This window comes from Grammomys surdaster, unplaced genomic scaffold (assembly GCF_004785775.1).
Source record: "Grammomys surdaster isolate TR1022 unplaced genomic scaffold, NIH_TR_1.0 205, whole genome shotgun sequence".
Lineage (NCBI taxonomy): Eukaryota > Metazoa > Chordata > Mammalia > Rodentia > Muridae > Grammomys > Grammomys surdaster.
Window position 1 is genome coordinate 4,371,720 of NW_021604650.1, and position 23,771 is coordinate 4,395,490.

A 23,771-nucleotide genomic window follows, 5' to 3' on the forward strand; every position below is an offset into this window, starting at 1 on the left:
GTGCACACATGCATATACAAGCATCATGGCTCCCATGTTGAGGTCAGACTGCATCTTTTAGAAGTCATTTCTTTCACCATGTGGGTTCTCAGCCTCACACTAAGGTGATCAGTCTTAGTAGCAAGTACCTTTACCTATTGAACCAGTTTGCTAGCCTTCTACCTTGTTCTTTTGAGACTGAGACTCATTGACTCTGAAACTCTTCTGTTAGGCTAGATTAGTTGGTCAGTAAGCGCTACCTGTCTTCACTTCCCCAGCACTGGATTACAAACATATATGCCTCTATGGCCAGCCTTTAAGTAGGTACTAGGGATCCAGAGTCACATCCTGTGCTTACTCAACAAACACTTTACTGACAAAATGTCTCTCTACCCTGAAAACATGTTCTTCAGTTACTACTTTGTGAATATTTAAACTGGTGGCTTCAGCATTGAGCTAATTGAAGAGACTGCTCCTTTCTTTTGTAGGACATGTTCTTCAAGTACACATGGAATAACTTTCTACATACCCAAGTGGAAATTTGTATTGCTCTCATTCTGGCCAGTCCTTTTGAGAATGTGGAAAATGGCACCATTACTGATCAGGACTCTGCTGGTGACAATTTGTTATTGAAGCATGTAAGTTTTATTTCCTGTATTGTGTTTTCCAGAGTGTGAAATGAATTATAGTTGTAGGACAGATTGAGTAATGTCTAAATTGAAAGGTTTAGCTGTCACATGCTCATTTCCCTTTGACCAGTGATTCTGTTAATCACATGGACATAACACCTCTCAATGAACTGTCATCCTACTTCCTTGTAAGTATAAGAAGTTTGAACATACTTTCTGGGAGGTAAATGAATCATAGATAACTAAGTATTGCTATTTGCTGTACTTTGACACACCAGAATTTTAGTTCCAGTGCTGAGGGATGCCTGACCATGTGAAGAAACAAATTTTAGTCAGTGTTGAATGGTCATCCTTTATGATCATCCTTTTAGGGTCTTTCTTGTGTTTTATAGGCAGGAGGCAGGAGGCTCTTGCTGTGTAGACCAGAGTGATCCTGGACTCAAACTTTCTGGCTCATGCTCATGGAGCTGGGGTTATAAGCATGTACACTGATACCTGGCTTGAGGGTCTCTTTTCTGTAAAATATGATGTGATTTTTTTTTTCAGAGTTCTGCGTTTTTATGGTTTTATCTAATCCTATAGTTCCCATGTGGTTTATTCCCAGACCTAGAAGGCAAAAAGGCTGGCCTGGAACAGCCAGGTAACTAGAGAAGAAAAGTGCCATTGCTCGGTGTGCAACCCGCAGTAGCTTCTTTTTGAATTGCTAGAGTTTTGGTAGAACACACAAGTGTCAAGTATTACACAAGTGTTGGGATATGTTCAAGGTCCTGTTGCCCACATGTAAAAGCAAATTAAGCCAGGTATGGTTGTGCATGCTTGTAAACGTCGCATTTGGGAGGTAGAGACAGGAGAAATCAGTGAGTTCAAGACTAGCCTGACCTAGGTGAGACCCTGTCTTAAGAGGGATCACTGTTCCCACCCAAACCCCCCTAGTAAAATAAAGCAAATAGCAGCAAAGTAGGGTTTGCTGCTCACTGTGGCAGTAGCCTTAGCAATAAGTTGCCTAATAAGTGTTGTCTGTGGTCTGGGTCTTGAGGGGACTGCCCACTGGGGATCTGGAGTAAATAGCACCATGTTACACTTGGGTGGGCAATGACTAAGAACCACATGTGGTTTTGTTTTATGTGAAGTTTTTGTTTGTTTGTTTTTAAAGACAGGGTTTCACTATGTAGGCCAGGCTGGCCTTGAACTCACAAAGATCTGCCTACCTCTACCTCCAGAATGCTAAGGTTGAAGGCTGAGTCACCATGCTGGATTTGCTTTAGTGTTTTAATGCTTTAACCAGCAGGTTAATAATTGGAGTAATCGGAGTGTTCTTTCTTATTTAGCTTTTTCAAAAGTGTCAGTTAATAGAGCGAATACTTGAAGCCTGGGACACAAATGAGAAGAAACAGTAAGTAATTTCTTTCTTTCTTTTTCTTTTTTAACACAATATTTTTATTGATTATTTGGGAATTTTGGTAATACAATCCAATCATGCTCACTTTCTAGTCCTCCCAGGTGTACCCAGATCCGTGTGACCTCCCCACAAAAAGAAGGAAAAAAGTCCTTTTTGTAATGTCCTTATATCCACTGGAATATGGTAGAATGAAGCCCACTGGCCAGTCCCTTAAAACTGCTACTTCCCTTACCCCACCCAGAAGTCACCAACTGTGAAGAGCTACACTTCAGCATCCCTGTCACAATTTTTAAGAATTTTACTCAATGGGTTCCCATCTGGACTGTTTATTTTTGGGGGGCAGGGAAGAGACTTGTAAAAATATGGAATGCTTCATGAATTTGTGTGTCATGCTTGTGAAGGAACCGAAGTGAGCACAGCTAACTTGTTTCTGCAAGCAGTACAATTTGATTTATAATTTACAGAAGAAAATCTTACCATCTTCCTTTTGCTACTTAGAGAAAGTAAAAATAGTTACATCATAACAGATACCTCTCTACTAACCTTTGGTCAGTCCTTCCTCCTTTGAGTGAGACTCTGTTACCTTTGGAAGGTTTTCCAAGCATAGTATTGAGGTGAATAAAAACAGTCAAAAGTTGATTAACCTCTCAGGATGGAGCTGTCCATGGGCATGCTCTTAGAGGAAAACATCACCATGCAGGCATGCACCTATATTTTCTTCAAAGACAAGGTTTTGTAAAGCTTTTCTCACATAAGATGTTCTTGTGGTGGTGGCAGGGGCTAGCAGCTAGTCTTCTCGATACCCTAGGAGGTTTTACATCATCCCCAGATTCTGAAGCAGGTAGTGTAGGGTGGGTTGCTGTGTGAGGCTAGGTGTGTTTGTGTAAATGACACCTAGCTTATGGGGACATTGGGCAGTGGTTTATGGAGTACTGGGTGAAAAGAGGGAGTCCTCGTCCTGATCATTAGCATCCTCATCACTTCTTGGTACTCTGAGGAATGTAAGTAAACTGCTCTCCTGCCATGCTGCAGGAAGTCACTGATGACCCTCTGCCTTCCTCCTCTCCCCTTTTGGCTGCGAGTCACTGCTGTTATTCTTACTGCTTCTGTGAAGTCAGCTTTCTTAGTTTCTGTGTAAGCAAGAATATATTGTCTTCTCATAGCTCTTACCTCTCCTAATAATATTCTTCAGTTCTATAGATGGTGTCACAAATGGCAGAATTTGTTCTTTATGTCTAATAATTCCCCCGTCCTCTTTTCTTTTGATCAAGACAGGGTTTCTCTCTGTAGCCTCTCCTGAAACTTGCTCTGTATACCAGGCTGGGTTAAACTCAGAGATCCACCTGCCTCTGCCTTCCAAATGCTTGGACTAAAGGCATGTACCACCATCACTAGGTCTATCCCATTTTTTTAAACAAATACCACTTTATGAAAAAAAATCTCATCTGGACCTTGTAATTTTGATTTTCATGTCCCTGTTATTTAGTTAACATTGCATCTTTTTATGTTATCTCTGGGTCATTTGTGTGTCTTATCTTGAGAAATGACTATTTAGATGATAAACATTGTTTAGGTAGAATCAGGAGGATATTTGCTGGTGGCTTTTCTATATCTCCTGGTTGTGCTCCACTGAGGCAGGACTAAGATTCTCACTAAGCTCCTATGTGGGATGAGCACTTCATAATGTCTCCCATCTCCCACAGTCTCTCAGATTTTTAGGTGATTCCATTTGTTTTTTTGTTACTTTCATTATCAGTGGTTTTGGGGTATTCTCCAGAATATCTCTGCTCAGACCAGTGTCATGTTTGTCTTTTGTTCTAGTAGTGTTGTAGTGTCCAGTTTTCAGTTGAGTATTCCTTTTGTGTTAGTTTGGTATATGGGAAAAGATGGCCATCCAGTTTTACTGTTCTGCACAGGAATGTTTAGCTTGATCAGTGCAGTTTACTAACATGACTGCTTCCTTCTGAGTCAGGTTTAAGTCTGTTTCTCAGTCATCATGATACATCTCTCCTAGATGACCAATTTCAGGAAATGTGACTGCTATGTGGAGCCCTTACATAACCACCACTGTAGTCAGAACATAGAATGCTTCCATTACTGTGTACAGATGCATTGCCCCCACCCCCATTGCCTTCCCTTTCCTTCTTGGGTTGGTATCAAATTGACTGTGCAACTGACGGTGACCTTGAACTCCTGGTGCTGTCTCCTCTTCAGTTCTGGGATTACAACCACGTGCCCATGTCTGGCTTTATGAGGTACAAATGATCAAACCCAGTGTTTTTAGTGCTAGCTAGGCTGCTGCATTTACCAGCTGAGCTCCTCAATAGCTTATGCTGTCAGGATCTATCACTGTTCAAATTTCTATTCCCCTGAAGGAGCTGAGTGACTCAGGGCAGGAATCAGCTTGCCTTCGTTGTTTTGGGTGGCGGTGCTGCTGCTGTTGCGCATATAAACACTGATGAGCACAGACAGGTTTCAGTGTGGCCAGTATGGGAAACTAACCCCTTTTGTGTGGCTGTGGCAGGGGGTTTGATTAGCAGGTACAGTGTTCCAGACAGATCTCCTTTAGGGGAACTGTGAGACATCTCTGGTTCTGTATCTGACCTATTGGCCGTTTGTGTCCTCTGTGACCTCCTATCTACCACACTCTTTCTCTTCCTGCCTCATCAGGCCAACACATAAGTATCCTGGATACTCTTCTATTCCTGTGGGCCTGTCCTCTGAAGGCCAGCTGAATAAATGGTCCTGTGAACTTTGGGATCCTGAAAGTTTTCTCTGGTGCTTCAGTATGTCAGAAGCCTTGTATATAGGCTTTTGCTTCTTACCTGTAGCTGTGAGTATGGGAGGGCTAAGAAGTTATCTTTGGGAACAGTGGAGTCTCTGGATCTTACTTTGGAACCAAAGGCAGCCTTTGCAGCTCACTGTGAGCCTCAGAGTCCCCACACGTTGTAGAGATTACCCAGCAGGTATTGCGTTTTCCAGGAGGGTCTTCAGGCATGACCCTGTTGTTATCTTTTAGTGGCTCCTGAAAGGGTTTTCTCCCTTTAAACAAATGTCTCTTGAGTCTCTGCCCTGTTGTTTCCAACAATTTTTTTTTGTTTTATAAACCATTGACATTAAAAAGGTAGTCTTACATAAAGATGAGAGTGGTAGGAGAAAGTAGACCGCAGCAGAAGAAAGCACTGAGGCCGAGCTCGCTCACTGACCACTGAGGGGTCTCTAAAGAGTGCACGGGTGCTGCCTTTCTTACCTACACAGATTTTCAGATAAGCCACTGTCTACGGTTGAGAAATGTCATTAGTTATTTGTGTCTGTCCATTAGCACAAGTAAAACTTGATGTCTTTTGGGCGAGGGGGTTGGGGTGAGGGAAAGGACAACAAAATCCTGACCTCAGTTTTTTATAATCTCATTCAAGTCAGAAATTCAGAATTTTTTAAAAAGTGCAAATTTCAGTGTCCTGGAACATTATCATTATTGAATGTTTGCTTTAGATAGTGTCAACAGTAGTGATTGTTGCTGACATGGGAGACTGTCTTGTCACTATGCTGCCGTGCTTCCTGCTAAGTTCATGTGCTCTCTATTTGAGAATCTGCTAAGTATATATCCTCTTGTCTGAATATTTATCCTTTCCCCTTGTCAGGGCTGAGGGAGGACGACGGCATGGTTACATGGGACACCTCACGAGGATAGCTAACTGTATTGTGCACAGCACTGACAAAGGTCCGAACAGTGCATTAGTACAGCAGCTCATCAAAGGTAAGTTAGTTAACAGCCTAATTACATTTGTGTAGGATCAGAGAACAGGTCAGGGGTTAAAGTGTCAGAGCAGGTTGAAAGCTATAGATGGGGTTTGTTTACATTTTTAGAGACCTTTTAGTTTGGAGATTTTTTCATTGTTGCTCTTGAGACTATGTTTGAACCATGTGGTCCTCAGCTGTACTTCTGCTTAGATTTTTGTGTTCATTTGAAATCAAATGACATGCTAGAGTCACTTTCTGTTACAGAACACTGTTGATGACCTGCTTTTTGTTCTGTTTTTATTTTTAAAGGTTTATGTGTTCACCAGACATAGTGATGCACACGTTTAATCCCAGCCCTTGGAAGGCAGAGGTAGACAGATCTCTGTGAGTTTGAGGCCAGCCTGGTCTATGTAGTGAGTTCCCAGACAGCCAGAGCTACATAGTGAGACCCGGTCTTGAGGTGGGGGGGGGGCTTTATTTATTTTATATATGTAGGTGTTTTGCCAGTATGTGTCTGTACACCATGTGCATTCAGATTCCATAGAGGTCAGAAGAGGCTGTCAGATCCTGGACTTAATAGATGGTTGTGTGTTGCTGTGTAGATGCTAGGGATCAAACCCAGGTCCTCTAGAATAGTATCCAGTGCTCTTAACTCCTAAGCCATCTCTCCACCCCCTGGACCTGATTCTGTGTTCTATGTTTGAGTAGAGCCACTCAAGCTATGGTGGTTCTTGTTTTTTCTTCTGAAGCCTCCTTCCTTTTAAAAAATGTATATTTGTGGTTTTCCCATATGCATGTAAGTACATCATGTGTACCTAGTCAGAAGAGAGCATTGAATCCCCTGCAACTTTTTTTATGAATGGTTGTGAAGCCACCATGTGGGTGCTGGGAATAGAACCCAGGTCTCCTGGAAACGTAACAAGTGCTATTAGGCACTGACCCATCTCTCTAGCAGCTAGAGTCTGGCCTCTCCTCCCTCCTGTTCTTACCTATGGATTAAATTCCTTATCTGAGACACGGAAACACTCTTCAGTGTTTCTTCAGTGTCCCTGTTACTAAAATGAAAGACTAGATCCTAAAGGATTCTTTTTCTACTAGCATTTAAATTTAATCAGCCCAAGGTGACTTGTGCCTTCTACACAAGTCTCAGACCACAAGTCCATTTTGTCAGAATGAGAATACCAAATGCTCTGACCTGCAGGATCTGACCCAGCGGGAATAACTAGTTCTGAGACATCTTTGTGAGAAACTAATAATCTTTGTTCAAGGAGTGGTGCTCTGTCGATTATGCACTGAAAGCCTAATTCTCACCCAGTGACAGAAAAACTGAGGCTGGTCCACCTGTAATTTTGCTTCTTGAGAAGTACAAGCCTCTTCTTGAAGCCACTCCTCATGGTTCGTATCCTTATCAAGGAGAGAGGGCCATGTGTGGTAAGGCTTGTTCAATCCTGGAAGTTCCTGTGTGAGTGTGTACCTGTGTATGGTTGCTTAAACCAGAATTGTCAGATGACCTTCTATGTAGATAGGCCTCTAAGGTTTATAGGTAGGGATTCATTTCTGAGAAAAGCTATTAAAATTTCTCTAGAAAGTTGAATTTTGCTGTAGAACATTTCTTCATGTTTTGTTTATGAGGCAAATATGTAGGCGATATACAAGTGCAGTCACAGCAGGCAACAGTCAGTGGTCCACGGAACCATTCATCAGTTGAGTGTCTGTCATAGGATCCCAGCAAAGTACCAAAGCTAGTATTTGTAATATTTCTTAAACTTGACCAGACAGTTCTTACCCTACCCAAAGACCAGTCCTCTTTTTGAAGAGTTGTTTGGAGATAAAATTTTCATGTTTCCTTTCAGTAGAGCAGTTGTTAGTAATTGCTACATTATGACTCTTGGCCAGATCAAGCCAACAGTGTTGGTTGGATGGGTCTGTTGATTGGGGCTCAAAAGTCTGTTGACTGGGCCTGTGAGAGCTTTTTGGACTCATTCTTTTGGACCACTGGGATGGCCATAGCCGGGACTTCAACTCATTGGATCTTTCCCAAGTACTGTTCATGTGACTACTCTTTAAGACTGTGCACCCTTGTCCCCCTAGGTCACTGTGTGATAATGCTTTTTTCCTTTTTCACTCTAAAGATCTTCCCGATGAAATCAGGGAGCGGTGGGAGACGTTCTGCACAAGCTCCTTAGGAGAGACGAACAAGAGGAACACGGTAGATCTAGTAGGTTTCACAGGGTCTGTTGCTGGGGTTTATGGTGCTCTCAGCCATTGCCTATTTACTTGAAAAATATTAAAGACTGTCCATTAGGCCCAGTGAATGTGGCCTGAAGAAAAGCTTGTGATTCTTTGTAGGAAGAGGATAGTATTCACAGCATTCTTGATTTGTTCATTCACTTCCTAGTGACCTACTTTGCATGGCAAAAGTGTACTAAAAAGCCACCCATGTCCACACTCCTGCAATCCACATCAGTGTCTTGTCTCGCCTGGGTCCTGCTCCCTTAGCACCTCTACCTTCCTCTTGTTCTGTGGCTTTGTGCTTTGGGCTTCATGTCACTCTGGGTGCTTATAACCCCAAACATTACCATGGATGTTTCTAGTATTATGGAGTTGAGTTTATTCACATTTTAGAGCATTTTTTGGAGAAAAGAGTTATAGATGACTCTGAAACTCCAGCTTTAGAATGTTGGATTGAATTGGTACTTTCAGCCAGGGAATAATGGCATTGATAATTTCTTAAAATTATATTGGACTTTGGAATGTGTTTTTGTTTTTAAACACATTAAATCTTAAGATGAGTAGATGAGTATTGCTTTATTTTAGTTTTTGCAAATGAGAATGCATCTTTGTTAACGGGTAGCTGGTGATAAGGGTGAGGGCCCGACCCAGATGTGCGTTTAGCACAAGTCACTGTGGTTTCTTATAATAACACCTCAGTCATTACTAAGTTAGTTATGTAGCAGCTAAGAGCTGCAGAGTCAGTAGGTCATCTGTGTCACACTGCACAGGCCTTTTCCTCCCAATTGACTTGAGTAGTGGAATAATGGCTTTTTAAAGGTGGCTTTGATACCTGATTAGGAAGTATGACAAGAAAAGAAATGAGTATAGAAGGGAGCGCTGTGTGGCCTGGGGTTCCAGTGGATCTGATGGTGCCAGTGTGTACCATCACCCATCTGACCAACCCACACCCTGGTCAACAGTGCTAGCCAGCAAGGAAGGGCACCTTTTATAAATGTTACATAGCTGGATGATGTGGGTTTTCCTGTACTAGTCAGTTGGTTAAAATAATTGCGGCTGGGTGTGAAACCACCCCGTCTAGCACTGTGAGTGGCTGCCTGCTCTGAAGAGCACTGCTGACCTGTGTTGAGATGTTTTGTTGCTGATTGACCACCCACATTAACTCTACTGTAGGGATGTAGCCAGCATAGCAACCTTCATTTTTGTATATAAAGGAGTATTTTATTTGGGACACTTTAAAAATTATCCTCCAGTGATTGATTTTGTTTCCTTTTTTGAGAAAGCTATATCTCATGATATAGCTCTACCTGGCCTCTTATTTTAAAAAACAAAATAAAAAATGTCCACTTAAAACTTCTTTCCAAGCTTTTTAAAAAAGAAAAAAAATTTTCTTGTGGGACATACTAGTATATGCCTGTAATCCACAGGAGGATCAGAAGTTTGAGGCTAGGGCTAGCAGATGGCTTGTTATATAATGAACTTGCTGTAGGAACATAAGGACCTGTATACAGTCCCCAGGGCCTACGTAAGAGCTGGGCATGGAAGTGCATGCTTTTAAGCCAGCATTAAGGGAGTCAGGATGATCCCAGCCTGGTGGAAATGATGAGCTCCAGGTCATGAACCTCTGACCTCCATAGGTACCCACACATGTACTACACATACAGAAACACACAGGTGTCGGGGGAACCCAAGTCTTTCAGGGTGGTCTTAGCTACTTTGCAGGTTTGAGGCCTGGACTACATGAAAAGCTCCCCTCCTCTCACCCAAAAAAGCTTTAATCTTAGGTAACTGCAGCAGAGTTCTTTGAGAGCAGTCTGTAGTACAGAAGGGTGTCATTGCTGCCCACAAAGTCAGTTCTCAGCTGCTTTGCATGCTATCAGTAGGCCCAAAGAGATTCAGTCTAGTGAGTCCTTGAGTGAGAGCAGCACAGAGCACATGGCCTGCTCCGTTCGTCTTGGCAGGCAGCATTGAAGGGAAGCTTCGAGGAACACCATCTTTCACCAAAGCAGAGTTCCATTCTCCTAAGATGGCACTGTTCTTAGACCACAGGTACTCTCAGTAGGAGATACTCCCAGTAGGCTACAGAGAAGCCAGCCTGCATAGGATGTAGAGCTACCTGCAGACAAGGTAGTTAGAGGGTGCTGTGGGTAAAAGCTCCGCTGCCAAGCTTAACCTGAGGTTGATCCCTGGAACTCACATAGTTGGAGCAGGTAACAAACTCTCTACTAGTTTATGTGCCATAGAGTATGTGCCCCTCCCAAACAACCAAACTTAATCAATTAATTAAAAGATCAATTAATTAAGTAAAAGATCTTCAAAGCATGCTGACATCCTCTTGGGTTGCTTCTCTCCCAAGATTTTGCTGTGTTGACATTGTTGGGTTTTCTTAAGGCCTTTTCAGTTCTTTGGCTCCAGAGACTTTCTCCATATTTCTGTATTTGGCTATAAGCCCTTCAGGTAGGGAGTTTTCAGATCTTTCTTAAAGATTTAAGGATACTCTAGCTACCAAAGAGGGTTTAGCTATTTCCTTCAGGTTATTTCCCTCCCCAGAATATATTCACTTTATTTTGGTGGGGTTAGGCACATGTTCTAGGAGAGCAGTAGACTAATATAGATACTGCTATAAATATAATTGGGTAAATACTGTGGGTCTTGTTTATCCTTGAAAAAGTGACAGTGCCTGTGAATGTAGTGCCTGTGAATGTAGGCCTGTGAATCACCAGTGGAAGTGTCAGTTGAGTAATAGATGGAATATGTCAGATAGATGACTAGATCTGCTGCCTTACATGTCTGCTTTTAAGATGACACAGATGACTCCTCTCTGCAGTGTTGAGGAGTGTTCATAACTTCCAAAGTTACTACATTGGTATGTTGCTTTGGCTATTTGTATTTTAATGTTCACAAAAAGATAGTTTCTCCCCGCCCCATCCCCACTCCATATCACATAAGCTGTGTGGGCCCCGGCTCCTGTGGCTTCCACTGTAGCATTATAGCTCAGCTCTAAGACAGAGGAATCGTCTTTCAGCCCCTTCATTTAAAATGAAGCCAAATATATATGCAGTAGGTTCCTGTGCAGCCACCGTGAGGAAGCTAGAATGTTAAAATTGTATGCTTTGACCTGGGTTATTGGGTTAGTTTTGTTTTTATAGTATTTCAGTTTGTAACTCAGACTGACCTCAAACTCTGATCTTCTGCCTCAGCCACCACCACGCTCAACTTTAAATTTGTTTTTAGTTACATCTGCATTTTGCCTAAACCTCCAAACTAAAAATTGGTAAGGACTAGATAAAAATGGAAAATAGATAATGTTTTGTACAAACTTTGAGAAATTGAATTTGTCTCAGGCTTTACTTATCTCTCCTGTGAAGAGAGTATTTTAGAAGGACTATTGTTTTCTTACCATCATTGACAGACAGGGGCTGGAAGTAGTGTGGAGTGATAGGCATGTGCTTGTGTAAATTTCCTGTCAATGTAGCCAGCTAAGATGTGAGCAGGATTGTCTGCCCCAGCGCTGGGGACGGCACTTCTTGCTAGTGAGTCTCAGCAGTCGCCTCATCCTTAGGGTGTTCTTTGGACTGTAGCTTCATATCTGGATAAGATAAGAAACCACTAGGGTTAGATATAAAAAGTGACATAATTCCATGTATGAGTGGGAAGATTTCTGTGGCTTCTGGGCCAAACCCAGACTCATACAGGGTAAGCTGCCTCATTGATATTAACTCACTCACTAGCTGATGGTGAAGTTGGTGAGAAGTGGTAGGGCAGTTGCAATGTGAGAGTGGCTGAGCAGCTGTGAAGAAGATAAAAACAGCCAAAGTTTTAGCTGAAGGAGCAGGAAGCTGGCGATTTTGAGCTTCTGGTACATCCGAAGGGCTGTGTGTGATGTAGATGAAGAACTCAGGCTGCACAGAGTTGGTGATGAATGGGTTGGGATTCTGATCCCCCATGAGGCAGTGAAATCCTCTCTTTCATTCATTTCATTCTTTCAGATGATGTAGGTGCCCTTAGGAGGCACACCCTCCATTAACACAGCTAAAGGTCTGCCTGCATTGTGCTGTTAGGGCTCATAGTTGGCTAAAACTATCTTTAGAGAAAACATTGTGAACTAAGTGTGTACTCAGTGATGTTAGTTGAGGCAAAAGTATCCTTAGTTCAAGGCCTGCCTAGCCTAATAAGACCCCCAACTCCAAAGGTGAGGGCATTATAAATGATTCCCTGGAAGGCAATAGTTTAGCAACCTATGTAAAGGATTCATATGTCTGGCCCTGCCTAATTGCTCCACAAAAATTTCCTCTTTATTTAATGGCATGATTAACTCTTGTTTTTTAATAGGGAAGAAAAGCCTATGGCAGTGGTTTTCAAACTTCGTAATGCTGATCCCCAAAGGGGTTCAGAACCACAGGTTGAGAACCATTGGCCTATGGATTCTTTGTAATGTAGTTGCACTTAGACAAGAGGACTCCTGGAAGCAACCAAGTCTCTGCTGGCTCATTCAGGGCAGCTAATTCATTCTTTAAATTGTCCTGTTTCTGTGTCCTATACTTTTGTTGTACCCCAAGTATACATTGGCTTAGCATGATAAGTACTAGCTTGCTAATGTCAGACTAGACTGTGAAGCACAGCCTCAGAGTTGGCAGAGGAACACTTATGTTTTACTTATGTTTAGTATATGTGTTTACCCAGAACAGAAGAGCAGACATGGGGCACATGCCTGTAATCCCAGCTTTTGGGATGCTGAGTGAGGCAGGTAGATCTAATCCTGAGGCAAGCCTAGCCTACATAGTAAGCCAGTATAGAGAACTCTAGAGACTTCAATGTAAGTAACCTTCAGAAATATAACATTTCCTTCTAGAATTTTGCTGGCTTCTAGAATTTTGTTGTTAAATATGCTAGCAGTGAAAACTATTATAGTCAGCACGTTTCTGAATTAGCATCACTTGGCCATGAATGGCAAGAAGTTCCTGTTGGTAGGTTTTTGTGTTTGGTTTTGTGTTTTTTTTTTTTTTAAGGTACAGAAAGTTGACCACTTATTCTCTGGGGCAGGGAGGGCACATGGGGTCTTTTATTGATCAGAGAACTGTTGATTGAGCATTTGTGGCCAGTGCCTTTCTTGGCATAGGCAGGAAAGTCAAGAAGGAAGTAAACTGCTTATCTATAAGGTTGGCCTTTCTTGTAGCTCATGAGTGATCCCTAGAACAGTGTTTTGCCTACAAGGCCTGATACATACCTGCTGTTTTTGTTTCATCTGCACTGCACTGTTACTTCTGCCTTCCCCCTTGAATGGAGGAATTCTTCCTTCTTCCTCTGCAATTCCTGGAGATGCTATTCCTGAGGAGCGAAACCACCAGCCAGCTGGGTGGGTAGCCAGAGAGTGGACTCTAGATTGACTGGGTGTGCTTGACAACTTAACTGTTATTTCTGGGTCTGTTGTTGCTGTTTTTTGTTTGTTTGTTTTTGTTTTTGGGTTTTGGGTTTGGTTTTTAGTATATTGAAACAAAAGCTGAATGTGATAATTTTTTTCCATAAAAATGCTGATGCAAATGTCCACCACTTTTCAATGTTAAATAGTTTTTTACATTTTTATACATATAGGTTACAACCTGCCATATTCATTCATCCAGTGATGATGAAATTGACTTTAAAGACACGGGTTTCTCACAGGATTCCTCTTTGCAGCAAGTGAGTCACACCTAAAGCTTTGCTATTTGTTTTTATCTTAAATGCTTAGTTTAGCTGCCCTTGGGGATCAGCATCTGTCACTGTTAGAATGTGGTTTGGTATTACTACCAAATAGGCAAAATGATTGAACCAGAGAAAACTGGGGCCTTGCTAGGTAGGCTTATACTGTTGTGTTCTGGGTAACAGTGAGGAATGATGACATTGGTGAGCACTGCATGAACTAGGTAGTCATCAGATCACCTCACATGCTGACTGGATAGACTTTAATGGTAGTACATCGTTACTTAAGATTCTCGGAAGAGACCTTGGTTAAGAGTGACAGAAATAAGAATGAAAACGTTGGAGTGAATTTTGTGCAGTACCCCTGGACCTCATGGTGTATCTAGATACTCCTTCCTTTGTGCTTTTTAATTGTGTTGTATGGCATCTAAATGAAGTTTCAGCTAAAAGCATTCTTGCTGTTCCTGCCCCTAAATTGACACCATGTATTGACTGCATTTAGTCTTTCTAACAAAAAAAAAAAAAAAGATCAATATTAATATGTACTGATTTGTCATTCTTTGGCCATTCTTGGAAAACTGCTGGTTGAGTTTGTTTCTACTGGAGGTTGAGTTTGAGAGTTCAGAATAGAAGCAGATTGTTCCCTGTTTTATGGGGAAAAGCTGTCCTTAGCTGTCTGGTCCAGGAATTGGTGTGACAATGGGATTAAGGAAACACTGCCACACTATACTGATGGTGCTTGGCTTCTTTCTGACTCTAAGTCACACTTCTTAATGGGTCAGTGTGGACCTTCTGATTTTCTTGTGTGGTTGTTTTTGGCTTCCAAGTTGCATACCCATCATATTCCAGTATTACTTACTGAACAGTTGCTTGCTTTTGATGCTAAAGACATTTAGCGTTTCCCAGATGTGTTTGAAGCCAAAGTTTAGTACTTTCTGGTTTCCTTCTGTTTTTTTTGACACTAGCTCCTTTTAGCAGCCATTCTCCTAAATTTAGAGTTAGGGAGCACTGTGGAAAAGCAGTGTCTTGAACAGAACACATCTTGCTTTCAAGAAGCACCAGCTGCCTAGGCAGGCGAACACAGCAAACCACTACAAACAGCCCTGTGTTGTTAGCGATATTCTGAACTGTCACATTTGCACTGTAGAATATTCAAACAGTCAGCTTGACCAGGTGTGAGCCCAAGTGCATTGCTATAACCCTAGGACAAAGCTTAGTGACTCAGATGTGAACTGTCAAGGTGGTTTGCACCTGTTAAAATACAGTATTAAGAAATAGTATTAAGAAAGAAGTTGCCGCTGGCAGTGGTGGCGCACACCTTTAATCTCAACACTTGGGAGGCAGAGTTCAAGGCCAGCCTGGTCTACAGAGTGAATTCCAGGACAGCCAGGGCTATACAGAGAAACCCTGTCTCAAAAAACAAGACAAAACAAAGAAAAAAGATGCCTGGGCCAATAAGGTGGCTCAGCCATTGAGTTGTTGCTGAGCCCACAGGCCTGACTGAGTTTGAACCTAGAACCCACACATGGTGGAAGGAGAGAACTAAACTGACTTACACACACACACACACACACACACACACACACACGGGGCGGGGGGAATAAATGTAATTTGGATAGAAGATAAATAGATAGATGATAGATAGATAGATAGATAGATAGATAGATAGATAGATAGATGCTTTTAACATCTTCCTGACCATGCCTTCCTCCCACCCCTGTAAATCAAACTGAAGACTTTGTTGGTGCCTAAACTTGTAGCTACTGATTTAATCTAGAAGTTATTTTTAGGCATCTAGAAAGTGCATTGGCTTTCTTATTCTGGTTCTAGATACCTGGTTCTAGAGCCATGTTTGTTTGGGGGTGTTTTCTCTCATATTCAATTTAGTCTGCAAAGCTGACATCCTGACACAGCCCTGGCCAGGGCCTTACCAGCTTCATCCACTGCATGTGACCTCCACATGTATGGAGTAATTGCTAGTCTTTTCTGATTGACAGGCTTACAGTAGCTCTTTTTTGCATAGTTACACTATGAACTAATCACGAACTGGTTTAAAATTAATCTGATCCAAAACATTTTTCTGGAGAAAGAGGGTCTAGGTTAACCTAACAGTTTTGTCCTGGTTTCCACTGTTAGCCCAGTATCAATTTGTAGATAGCAACTTGTTAAAGTTCTCATTCCTGTCTGAAGTTAGGCTTCCTACTCAGAGCCCAAGTGTACAGAGTGAAGACAGTTATTAACATGGTGACCCTTGATGTTAACTGCTCAGGATGTCGCCTTGAGCAGTGAGCCAGTGCCTTGCAATGTATGTGCCATTATGTTCTGCTCTAGTCCTTTCTGCTTTCCTAGCATCTCCTAGACTTTGGAGGGTATGAGCTGTTCCCTTTGCTGGGTGGATGGGTGTCAGAGTAAGATGACACCTCTAGCACTTCAAATCGTGCACAGGCTTGGGACATGATACTGGGTCAGACTGAGTTCAGAGCAGTTTCTGTGCCTTAGCAGTGACATTAGAGCTTGCTCCTCATCCGAGCCAGGATGGCAGTACTGAGCAGTGCTCCTTAATGTTCATACAGCCATGTATTGCTTTCTAGGTTGGGTCATACGAATTGGCAGCACTTTGCATGTAGAGTATGACAGCTCTTCATTTTGGGCTTACTGGCTTCCGTACATTAGTAGAAAACAGATGCAAACGGGATTCGTTGCTACTTTATCTCCCTAGGCACTATGTTATCTGTTAGACTGAGAACTGATGAGGCCTCTCTGACCCCAGTTTTTGTCAGTTGCTGTAGCTCTTGTCTAGATGCATAGGGTTGATAAATAAAAGTACACGTATATACATATGAATGTATCTGTTTATGTACATGTATGTATGTATGTATACATTTTGTGTTGTATTTGCTGGTTGTGAAGTATTGAACTTCAGGGAATGTTTCTTTTCATATCTAAAGAACTGTATCATAAACTGTATGAAAAGTTTGAGGAAAGCCTATGTATATAAAACAAAGCTTCTAGGAGGAAATTTCACCTTGTTCTGTGAGATTTCTAGTCTAGATAAATCTACAGTCTGTCTTGTGTTGATTGCTCAGCAGACCTTATAGACCTTATAGGTCTTTTACGCACATTACTCATAAGCCATAAGGTTCTAGGTCAAAGGAGTTGATTTCAGTCTTTTGCCGAAATAGCTGTGAAGGCTGCCTGCCTGTTTTTCATTTGTTTACCCAGAGTGCTCTGTCACCTAGAACATTCGTCTTCTCTTCTGCTCTAACCAACTTCCCATGCCTGCTTCAGTTGTGCTCCAGACCACGCCCACACTCACTGTCCTCACACATCCATGAACTCATGTCATGCCATCCCTATGATCCAGCCTGACAGGGGAGCGATGTCTTGCTTGAGAGCAAAGTGAGTTCTGTACACAGCCACTCTAGTCAGGGTTGGTTGGGTTTTCCTTGGTTTTGTTTTGTTTTCACACCTGAGCAAATGTGATTTCCAAAGCCAGACATGAAGTTTATTTTTAAATTACATACAGTTTGGATTACCCATGCCATAATTCCCTGTTACAAGAGTTAGTGTGGTCAAGGTGCATGACAGAGCTATTTATTTCTACAGTGCAGTGTTGGGGCTCTGGACTTTGCTGAGGTGGAGATCCAAGAGGTCTCCTGACTCATAACATTACATCTTCCCCCTAGCCTCAAAAGCCCCATTAGTAAGTGCTATTCCTTGGGTCGTGCTGCTGGCTCTGTCCTTGGCCACATGTAATACTCACAGCATGGTCCTGTGCTGTGTTTACTGTCTGGGTAAGAATGAGGAGGTGAGATAGCTCTTGATGTCTTTGTGTAGTGAGAGCATGTTTCCTGATGGCGTAAGTAGACTGTCAGCACTTGGGTGGGTCCAATATAACATTACCCCATTTTCCAACTGGGAAGACTCACCTGAGGCTGATAGAAATAGAATTGGCCTCTCTGTAGACCTTTCAGTGTTCCAGGCTTTTCTGAGTGATTTCTGAGGCGGTTAAAGCTGCCTGCTCTCTCAGGTAGGTTGTGCAGAAGTGTCTCAGACAGCTCTCAGTCTCCAAGACTTAGACCCGCACTTCATTTGTAGAATCATGCTTATGTCCATCGCACTTTCTTTCTCTGATGCTATTTTTTGCTATGGTGGATGGGTGTGGGGAAATGGTGGGGCCTGGGGAAGAGGGTGGGAGGTTGGGGATGGTTAGCATATAGTATATTTTGGCATACTGTTGGTTGTGTCTGGAGATGATGATATTTCTGATAATTTCAGACCTTCATGTCTTTCACCTCTTCACATTAAGGCTAACACAGTTCTCTGTCCAAAGACTATTTATAGTAGTCGTCACTTTTTACAGTACGATCTCTTGAATATTACTTACTGATGTATAGTGGAGCAATTTGTGTGTCATATTTCAAAAATTCCCCCCTTTGGGGTAAAGGGTGTCTGAAATTATTTGATTTTTCTTTTTTTTAAAGAAAAACACACCAACTTTTAAAGCTCCGTGGCTGTGTGAGTTAGAGTGGTTTTCTGGAGCACAAATGGGCAAATAGTGTATAGAATGTCATTAGAATCATGGTGTCACTGTCACTGGTCCTGGGGTTGCCAGGCCTTTTCTGATTATCAGATGCAACAAATGACGTCCAATTTTATTGACCAGTTTGGCTTCAACGATGAGAAGTTTGCAGACCAAGACGACATTGGCAAGTGAGTATATTTTGGTGTTTCACAACCTCTTACACACACTTTTTATAACTATTTTCATGATTCTCCTGTCTGCATGGATTCTGTAGCTTCTCTGAGTTGGAGGTCCCACTGTCATTTTCTTGGTGTTAAGACAAAACTAAGAACCAAGGGTTCCTGGGAGTTGGGCAGGGCACTGGAACCTTTCCTAGGGACTTGTGTTTATTAAGTGATTGTTGTTTTTGAAATTAGTCTCACTGTGTTAGCCCCTGCTGATGTTGAATTTGTGAGCTCAAGCATCCCCCTGTCTTAGCTTCCAAAGCATATGGTAGAATAGTTGCCTGCCATTGCCCTCAGCTACCATTCTGTTCTTCTCAGTGTACCATTACTGCAAGTGATTGTGTAATTCCTTCCCGTGTTTGCTCCCTGGTCAAGGTGTCACTGACTCTCCGGCACATTGTTTAGTACTGCCTTCCTGCAGATGACCAGGGCAGCAGGACCAACCAACCCTGCTTGTATGTGCTCCCTGCTCTGGGAAAGTCCCTATAAGGAAGGAGATTTGAGCTATTTTGCAAAAGCCAAGCACTCTAACCATTGCTCTGCAGTCAGGGTCAGAGACAGAGAGGGAACTAGGAACTGTGCACTGTAGTGAAAGGAGATGTGCAGATGTCTGCAGAATCGAGGACCAGCATCTTGCATCCTGCCTGGGAAGGAGAACATGCTACCTAATATGAGGATTGTTGGTTATTGAGAACAGAGGTGAAGGGAAATTTTAAGCCACTGTAATTGTATCTCAAGTAGTGACTCTCACAGAGTCCAGTGTAGTTTGCAGTAGCTGTTGGACTTGAGCCAGTGTAGGCTGCTTTATTACACATTTGAATTTGGAATCTGGAAAGCTAAAATCTTCACAGCACACTGTGTGAACATGCTTTGTAGGCACTCTGGAGCAGAGGCTCTACTGCAAACAGCAGGCACTAAGACACCCAGCAACCCCCTTCGTTGGCTTATTTCTATCCAGAAAGAACACTACACAAGGCATTTTATCTGTTTGCTATGTGAACATTCTACACAGGATCAGAATACACACACACACACACACACAATCCCTATCCCATCTCCACTTGACATCTAGGACTTTTCCCATCTGGACTCTTTAATAAGTATGACTAGGTGAGAATTGACATTCTCTTTTAGAACAAATACTTAGCATGATAACTGGTTAGAACCGAGCTTTGAAGATTAATGACATTGTCTCACCATTTACAATCATATAGCTCATCATGACTGCTTTTACCCATCCCTGTCATGCTGTCAAGGAGGCAGGATGATAGAATTGCCTGTGTGTTTCATGTATGAATTGGTCCTAATACCTAACAATGCTTTTGTGGTTTTTTATGTTTTGGCTTGATTGTTTGTCAGCTTTTTTCTTGGTTTTGTTGGTATGATCCTTGCAACCATGATTCGCACAGAAGTTAGAAATTCGATGTTGAAAGGCTGTCAAGGCCTCAAAGCCTCATCTCAACACCTCCCATCTCAGCTCTCCCCTGTATCCACTCTTTAGTACCAGGGAGGGCATCATTGCATACAGCAAGATGGGTTTGTGAATTATTGATGGAGAGTGCATTGATAATGTAAATACTCTGAATTTTGAAAATTTCAGAGCACTGTCTATAGCCACCTATGGATGACAACAATTCTTATGTTTTCTTTACAGTGTTTCTTTTGATCGGGTGTCAGATATCAACTTTACTCTCAATACAAATGAAAGTGTGAGTATAAATGCTTCCTGTTGTGTTGTGCCACTGGAGAAGTGAAGAATTGACTTGGGTTTTGCTGGAGGTTGCAAATAGTTGCCCCGAGCTGTAGGCTCCTCTGCCCTCTGGGACCCTACATCCATCCCAGTTATGAGTGTCACATGCTCATGATGTCTGCCTGGACCTGCAAGTAGGAGTTTGCAACCTTGGTTTAAGATGTGACTAGGCTAATAGGACCCTGGTCACTGTGAGTGTACCATAGACATTTGGTCTTGGTTTCTCATCTCTGTTGCATGAAAAGAACGTAAGTTGGATCAATATCAAGCTCTCTCCCAGGCTTCTCTTATAAACAAGACATTTGTGACATTTTAATGGGGCTGTCTTAATTTTTAGATTGAATATCATGAGAACCTGCTTTTACTCGCTGTGGTGATATAGAATGACTCCTCAGGTTATCACAGTTTCTCGTGGCTTCCTGGGTTGGTAGCAGCAGGCAGGATCCAGGTCATTTCCTTGTTGATCATATTGAAGACTTATCTCTGGGTCACAGAGGAAGCTCAGAATGAAATGGGCGGTCCCATGAGGTGTGAGTGAGCTCATGTTTAGGCCTTTTTCATGCTAACTTAAAATCCAGTCTTAGGAATTTTTGTTACTTACATAGAAGCTAACATTTTTTTTTTATGGTTATGCTTTATTTGAGCATATATGATAGGTACCATTTTTTTTGAAAAGCAAATGTAAAAATACAGTTTTCAATGGTAAGTTGGAAGAGACAACAGTTCTGACGTTAGTTGTGGTTTTCTCTTTCCTTACTTTTCTTCTGTAGGGAAATATTGCCCTGTTTGAAGCATGTTGTAAAGAACGGATACAGCAATTTGATGATGGTGGCTCTGATGAAGAGGATATCTGGGAGGAGAAGCACATTGCATTTACTCCAGAATCCCAGAGGAGGTCCAGGTAAGCCATGGTTTGTCGTGCCAATTGATTTTCATGAGACTGGCACATGGCACCAACCAATGTAGGATGAACCCAAGGCCAGTGCTTTATTGTAACAGGAGGAATGCTCTTAAGAATGGATGGAGAGGTGGCTCAGCAGTTAGGAACACTGACTGCTTTTTCAGAGGACCTGGGTTCAATTCCCAGCACCCACATGACAACTCTCAAATAGTCTATTACTCTAGTTTCAGGAGAATCTTACATCCTCACACAGACAAACATACAAGCAAAGCACCAATGCACATAAAACTAAGTTGGGTTTTTTTGTTTTTTTGTTTTTTTTTTTAATGGATGGAGGACTGGAGAGATGAGCCAGTGCTTAAAAACACTTGCTGCTTATCCAGAAGACCTAAATTAGATTCTCGGCACCACATGACAGCTCATAGCCATCATAACTTCAGTTCCAAGGAATCCAGTGCCCTCTTCTGGGCTTTATGGGTACCAGGCACAGAAATGGTGCACAGACATACATGCAAAGAAAACACTCACATACATTAAATAAGCAAGCAAAACATAATAAAAGGGAGGATGTTCTAATCCCCTCTGTCTTTTTAGCAACATGGCTCTTTACATAAGAGGCATGGAATATGATCCCATGTTCTTTTTTCCTTCTTTTCTTTTAACTTGGTTCTCCTTTGTGAGTAACTTAATGAAACTATATTTATTTAGGGTAAACATGTGTGTGCTTGCACATGTATGCCATAGCACATGTGTGCAAGTCAGAGGCATCTTGGAGTAATCTGTTTTTTTTTCTTTTTTGGTTGAGGGTCCTGGGGGATCACATTCAGTTTATCAGGCTTGACAAGAAGCACTTTTACCCACAGAAACATCTCTGTCCTGCAAGTAATGTCCAGTCAGTCAGCAACCTCGTCTTAGTTCAGAAACTTTTTCAAACCAGAAGCCATATCAGGAGTTTGTACATAGACATTAGAAGCCTCTTATCCCAATTAAAAAAAAACAAAATGTTTTTTAACATCCTAAGCTCTGGTGTATACAGGATGATGAGAAGGAAAGATTTGGGCCAGGCAGTGGCCAAAATGACCTTTAATCCCAGGCTGGCAAATCTCTTAGGTTCAAAGATATCCAGGGCTACATTAAGAAATCTTGTCTTGAAAAAATGAACAAACAAGAAATAAAAAATAAGAAAGAAGGAAGGAAGGAAAAGGTCTAGAAGGATGCTTAGTATCTTTGGCACATACCAAACCTTCCTCTATGAAACTATCATAGGTGGGCGTGGTCCAGGGATCTTTAAATTTTTCTGGACATGGCTGGTCTCTGATTAAGCAGCCTTAAATATTGTAGTGTTGTTTCATAGCTCCGGCAGTACGGACAGTGAAGAAAGTACAGACTCTGAAGAAGAAGATGGGGCCAAACAAGACCTGTTTGAGTCCAGCAGTGCAAACACAGAGGACAAAATGGAGGTGGATCTGAATGAACGTGAGTCACCCTGTCCTTATGAGTTAGTTCTAGTGCTTGAAATTGCCTGTTCCTGAAATTTGTGAAGAGTGACCTGTGGCATCTGAGATGGCCTCTGAGCCACAGTTGACCTAAAAGCACTGTTGCCACACCATGTGACTTCCTTGCAGGTTTGCATTTCCAGAATATCATGTATGGAGGGACAAACTGAATACACTTTGATGATTGGTGTGATCACTGCCTTTATAAGACTAGCTGGGTGCATGGGCCCCACAGCTCCCTCCAGCTCCAGGGGCTGATGTAACAGTGGAAAAGCCAGAGATGCGCAGGAGGAGTGGTCAGTGATGATAACACTGCCGTTCCAAAGTCCAGAGTTCAGGCAGGTCATTCACAACTGCCTTCAGCTCTGTGGGATCGAATGCCCTCTTTTGACTGCCATGGGCACCTGCACACAAAGATGCATATATATAATTAAAAGTATATATTTAAAAAAAAAGAGAGAACACAGGCCACAGAAATGAGGAAATAATTGTGTATTATGGAGTCATGATTGGAATGCACTAGAAAAACCAAATTAGGCTCAGGCAATTTTAAACATTTCTTTACAGTTTATTTGTGAAACTTCAAACTTTAGGCTTGTTCAGATGGTCCACATTTGTGCCCTCCTGCTTATTAACTAGAAGACTTGAATTTGCTGTCTTTTAAAATGGTACTAACTTTTTAAAAAAAAAGTGGGGGGTGAGGGGTAGGGGGTGTTGTTCATGTGAAAGCCTCATGGTGTGACTGAAGACTTTCTCAAGCCCTCAAGCCTGACCCTATCTATCACCATGGTGGCCTATACGTCCTCAGTTCTTCATGAAGCCTCATAGACAGACATGGCTTTAGCAGTCATGCAGATTCCCCTAAGGTTCCAGTCCTCCCCATTCTCCAGTCCTAAAGGTCTGTGTCCTCCGGCACAGGCCCTGGACTTCCCTGCCCTTAGGTTCAGGTCCCCACGTTTATGTACCAGACAGTAGGCCTGTAGTGCTGAATTGCCACAGTCTCTACCCTCTGCTTAGTGCCTCCTGGAAGTAGTAAGCACTCCTGAGCAGGTGTGGAAGATCTTCCTGAGGGTGTGCCGCCTCAGTGCCACTGACAAGGCCATTTGAAAATGGAACATCCAGCAAGAAGGCAGGGTCCCAAAAGCTGGTTAATGTGGCTAGTTATGTTTATGTGTATATTATTTGTGGGTCTGTACACATAACTCAGTCCAGAGGT

General features: G+C 42.3%; 1 protein-coding gene across 5 annotated transcripts in view; it reads left to right on the forward strand.

The window, feature by feature from the left end:
* Ppp6r3 (protein phosphatase 6 regulatory subunit 3) overlaps positions 1 to 23,771 on the forward strand; it is a 114,364-nt gene that overhangs the window by 75,587 nt on the left and 15,006 nt on the right. For 2 of the 5 annotated variants that reach the window (XM_028771240.1, XM_028771241.1), the window contains exons 11-19: positions 468 to 617; positions 1,937 to 2,001; positions 5,649 to 5,764; positions 7,881 to 7,966; positions 13,573 to 13,659; positions 18,275 to 18,372; positions 20,063 to 20,117; positions 20,929 to 21,059; positions 22,414 to 22,535. In XM_028771240.1, the coding sequence (XP_028627073.1) occupies positions 468 to 617; positions 1,937 to 2,001; positions 5,649 to 5,764; positions 7,881 to 7,966; positions 13,573 to 13,659; positions 18,275 to 18,372; positions 20,063 to 20,117; positions 20,929 to 21,059; positions 22,414 to 22,535 (910 nt within the window). The remainder of the gene's footprint in view (positions 1 to 467; positions 618 to 1,936; positions 2,002 to 5,648; positions 5,765 to 7,880; positions 7,967 to 13,572; positions 13,660 to 18,274; positions 18,373 to 20,062; positions 20,118 to 20,928; positions 21,060 to 22,413; positions 22,536 to 23,771) is intronic. The other 3 variants (XM_028771242.1, XM_028771243.1, XM_028771244.1) reach the window with 3 other exon arrangements.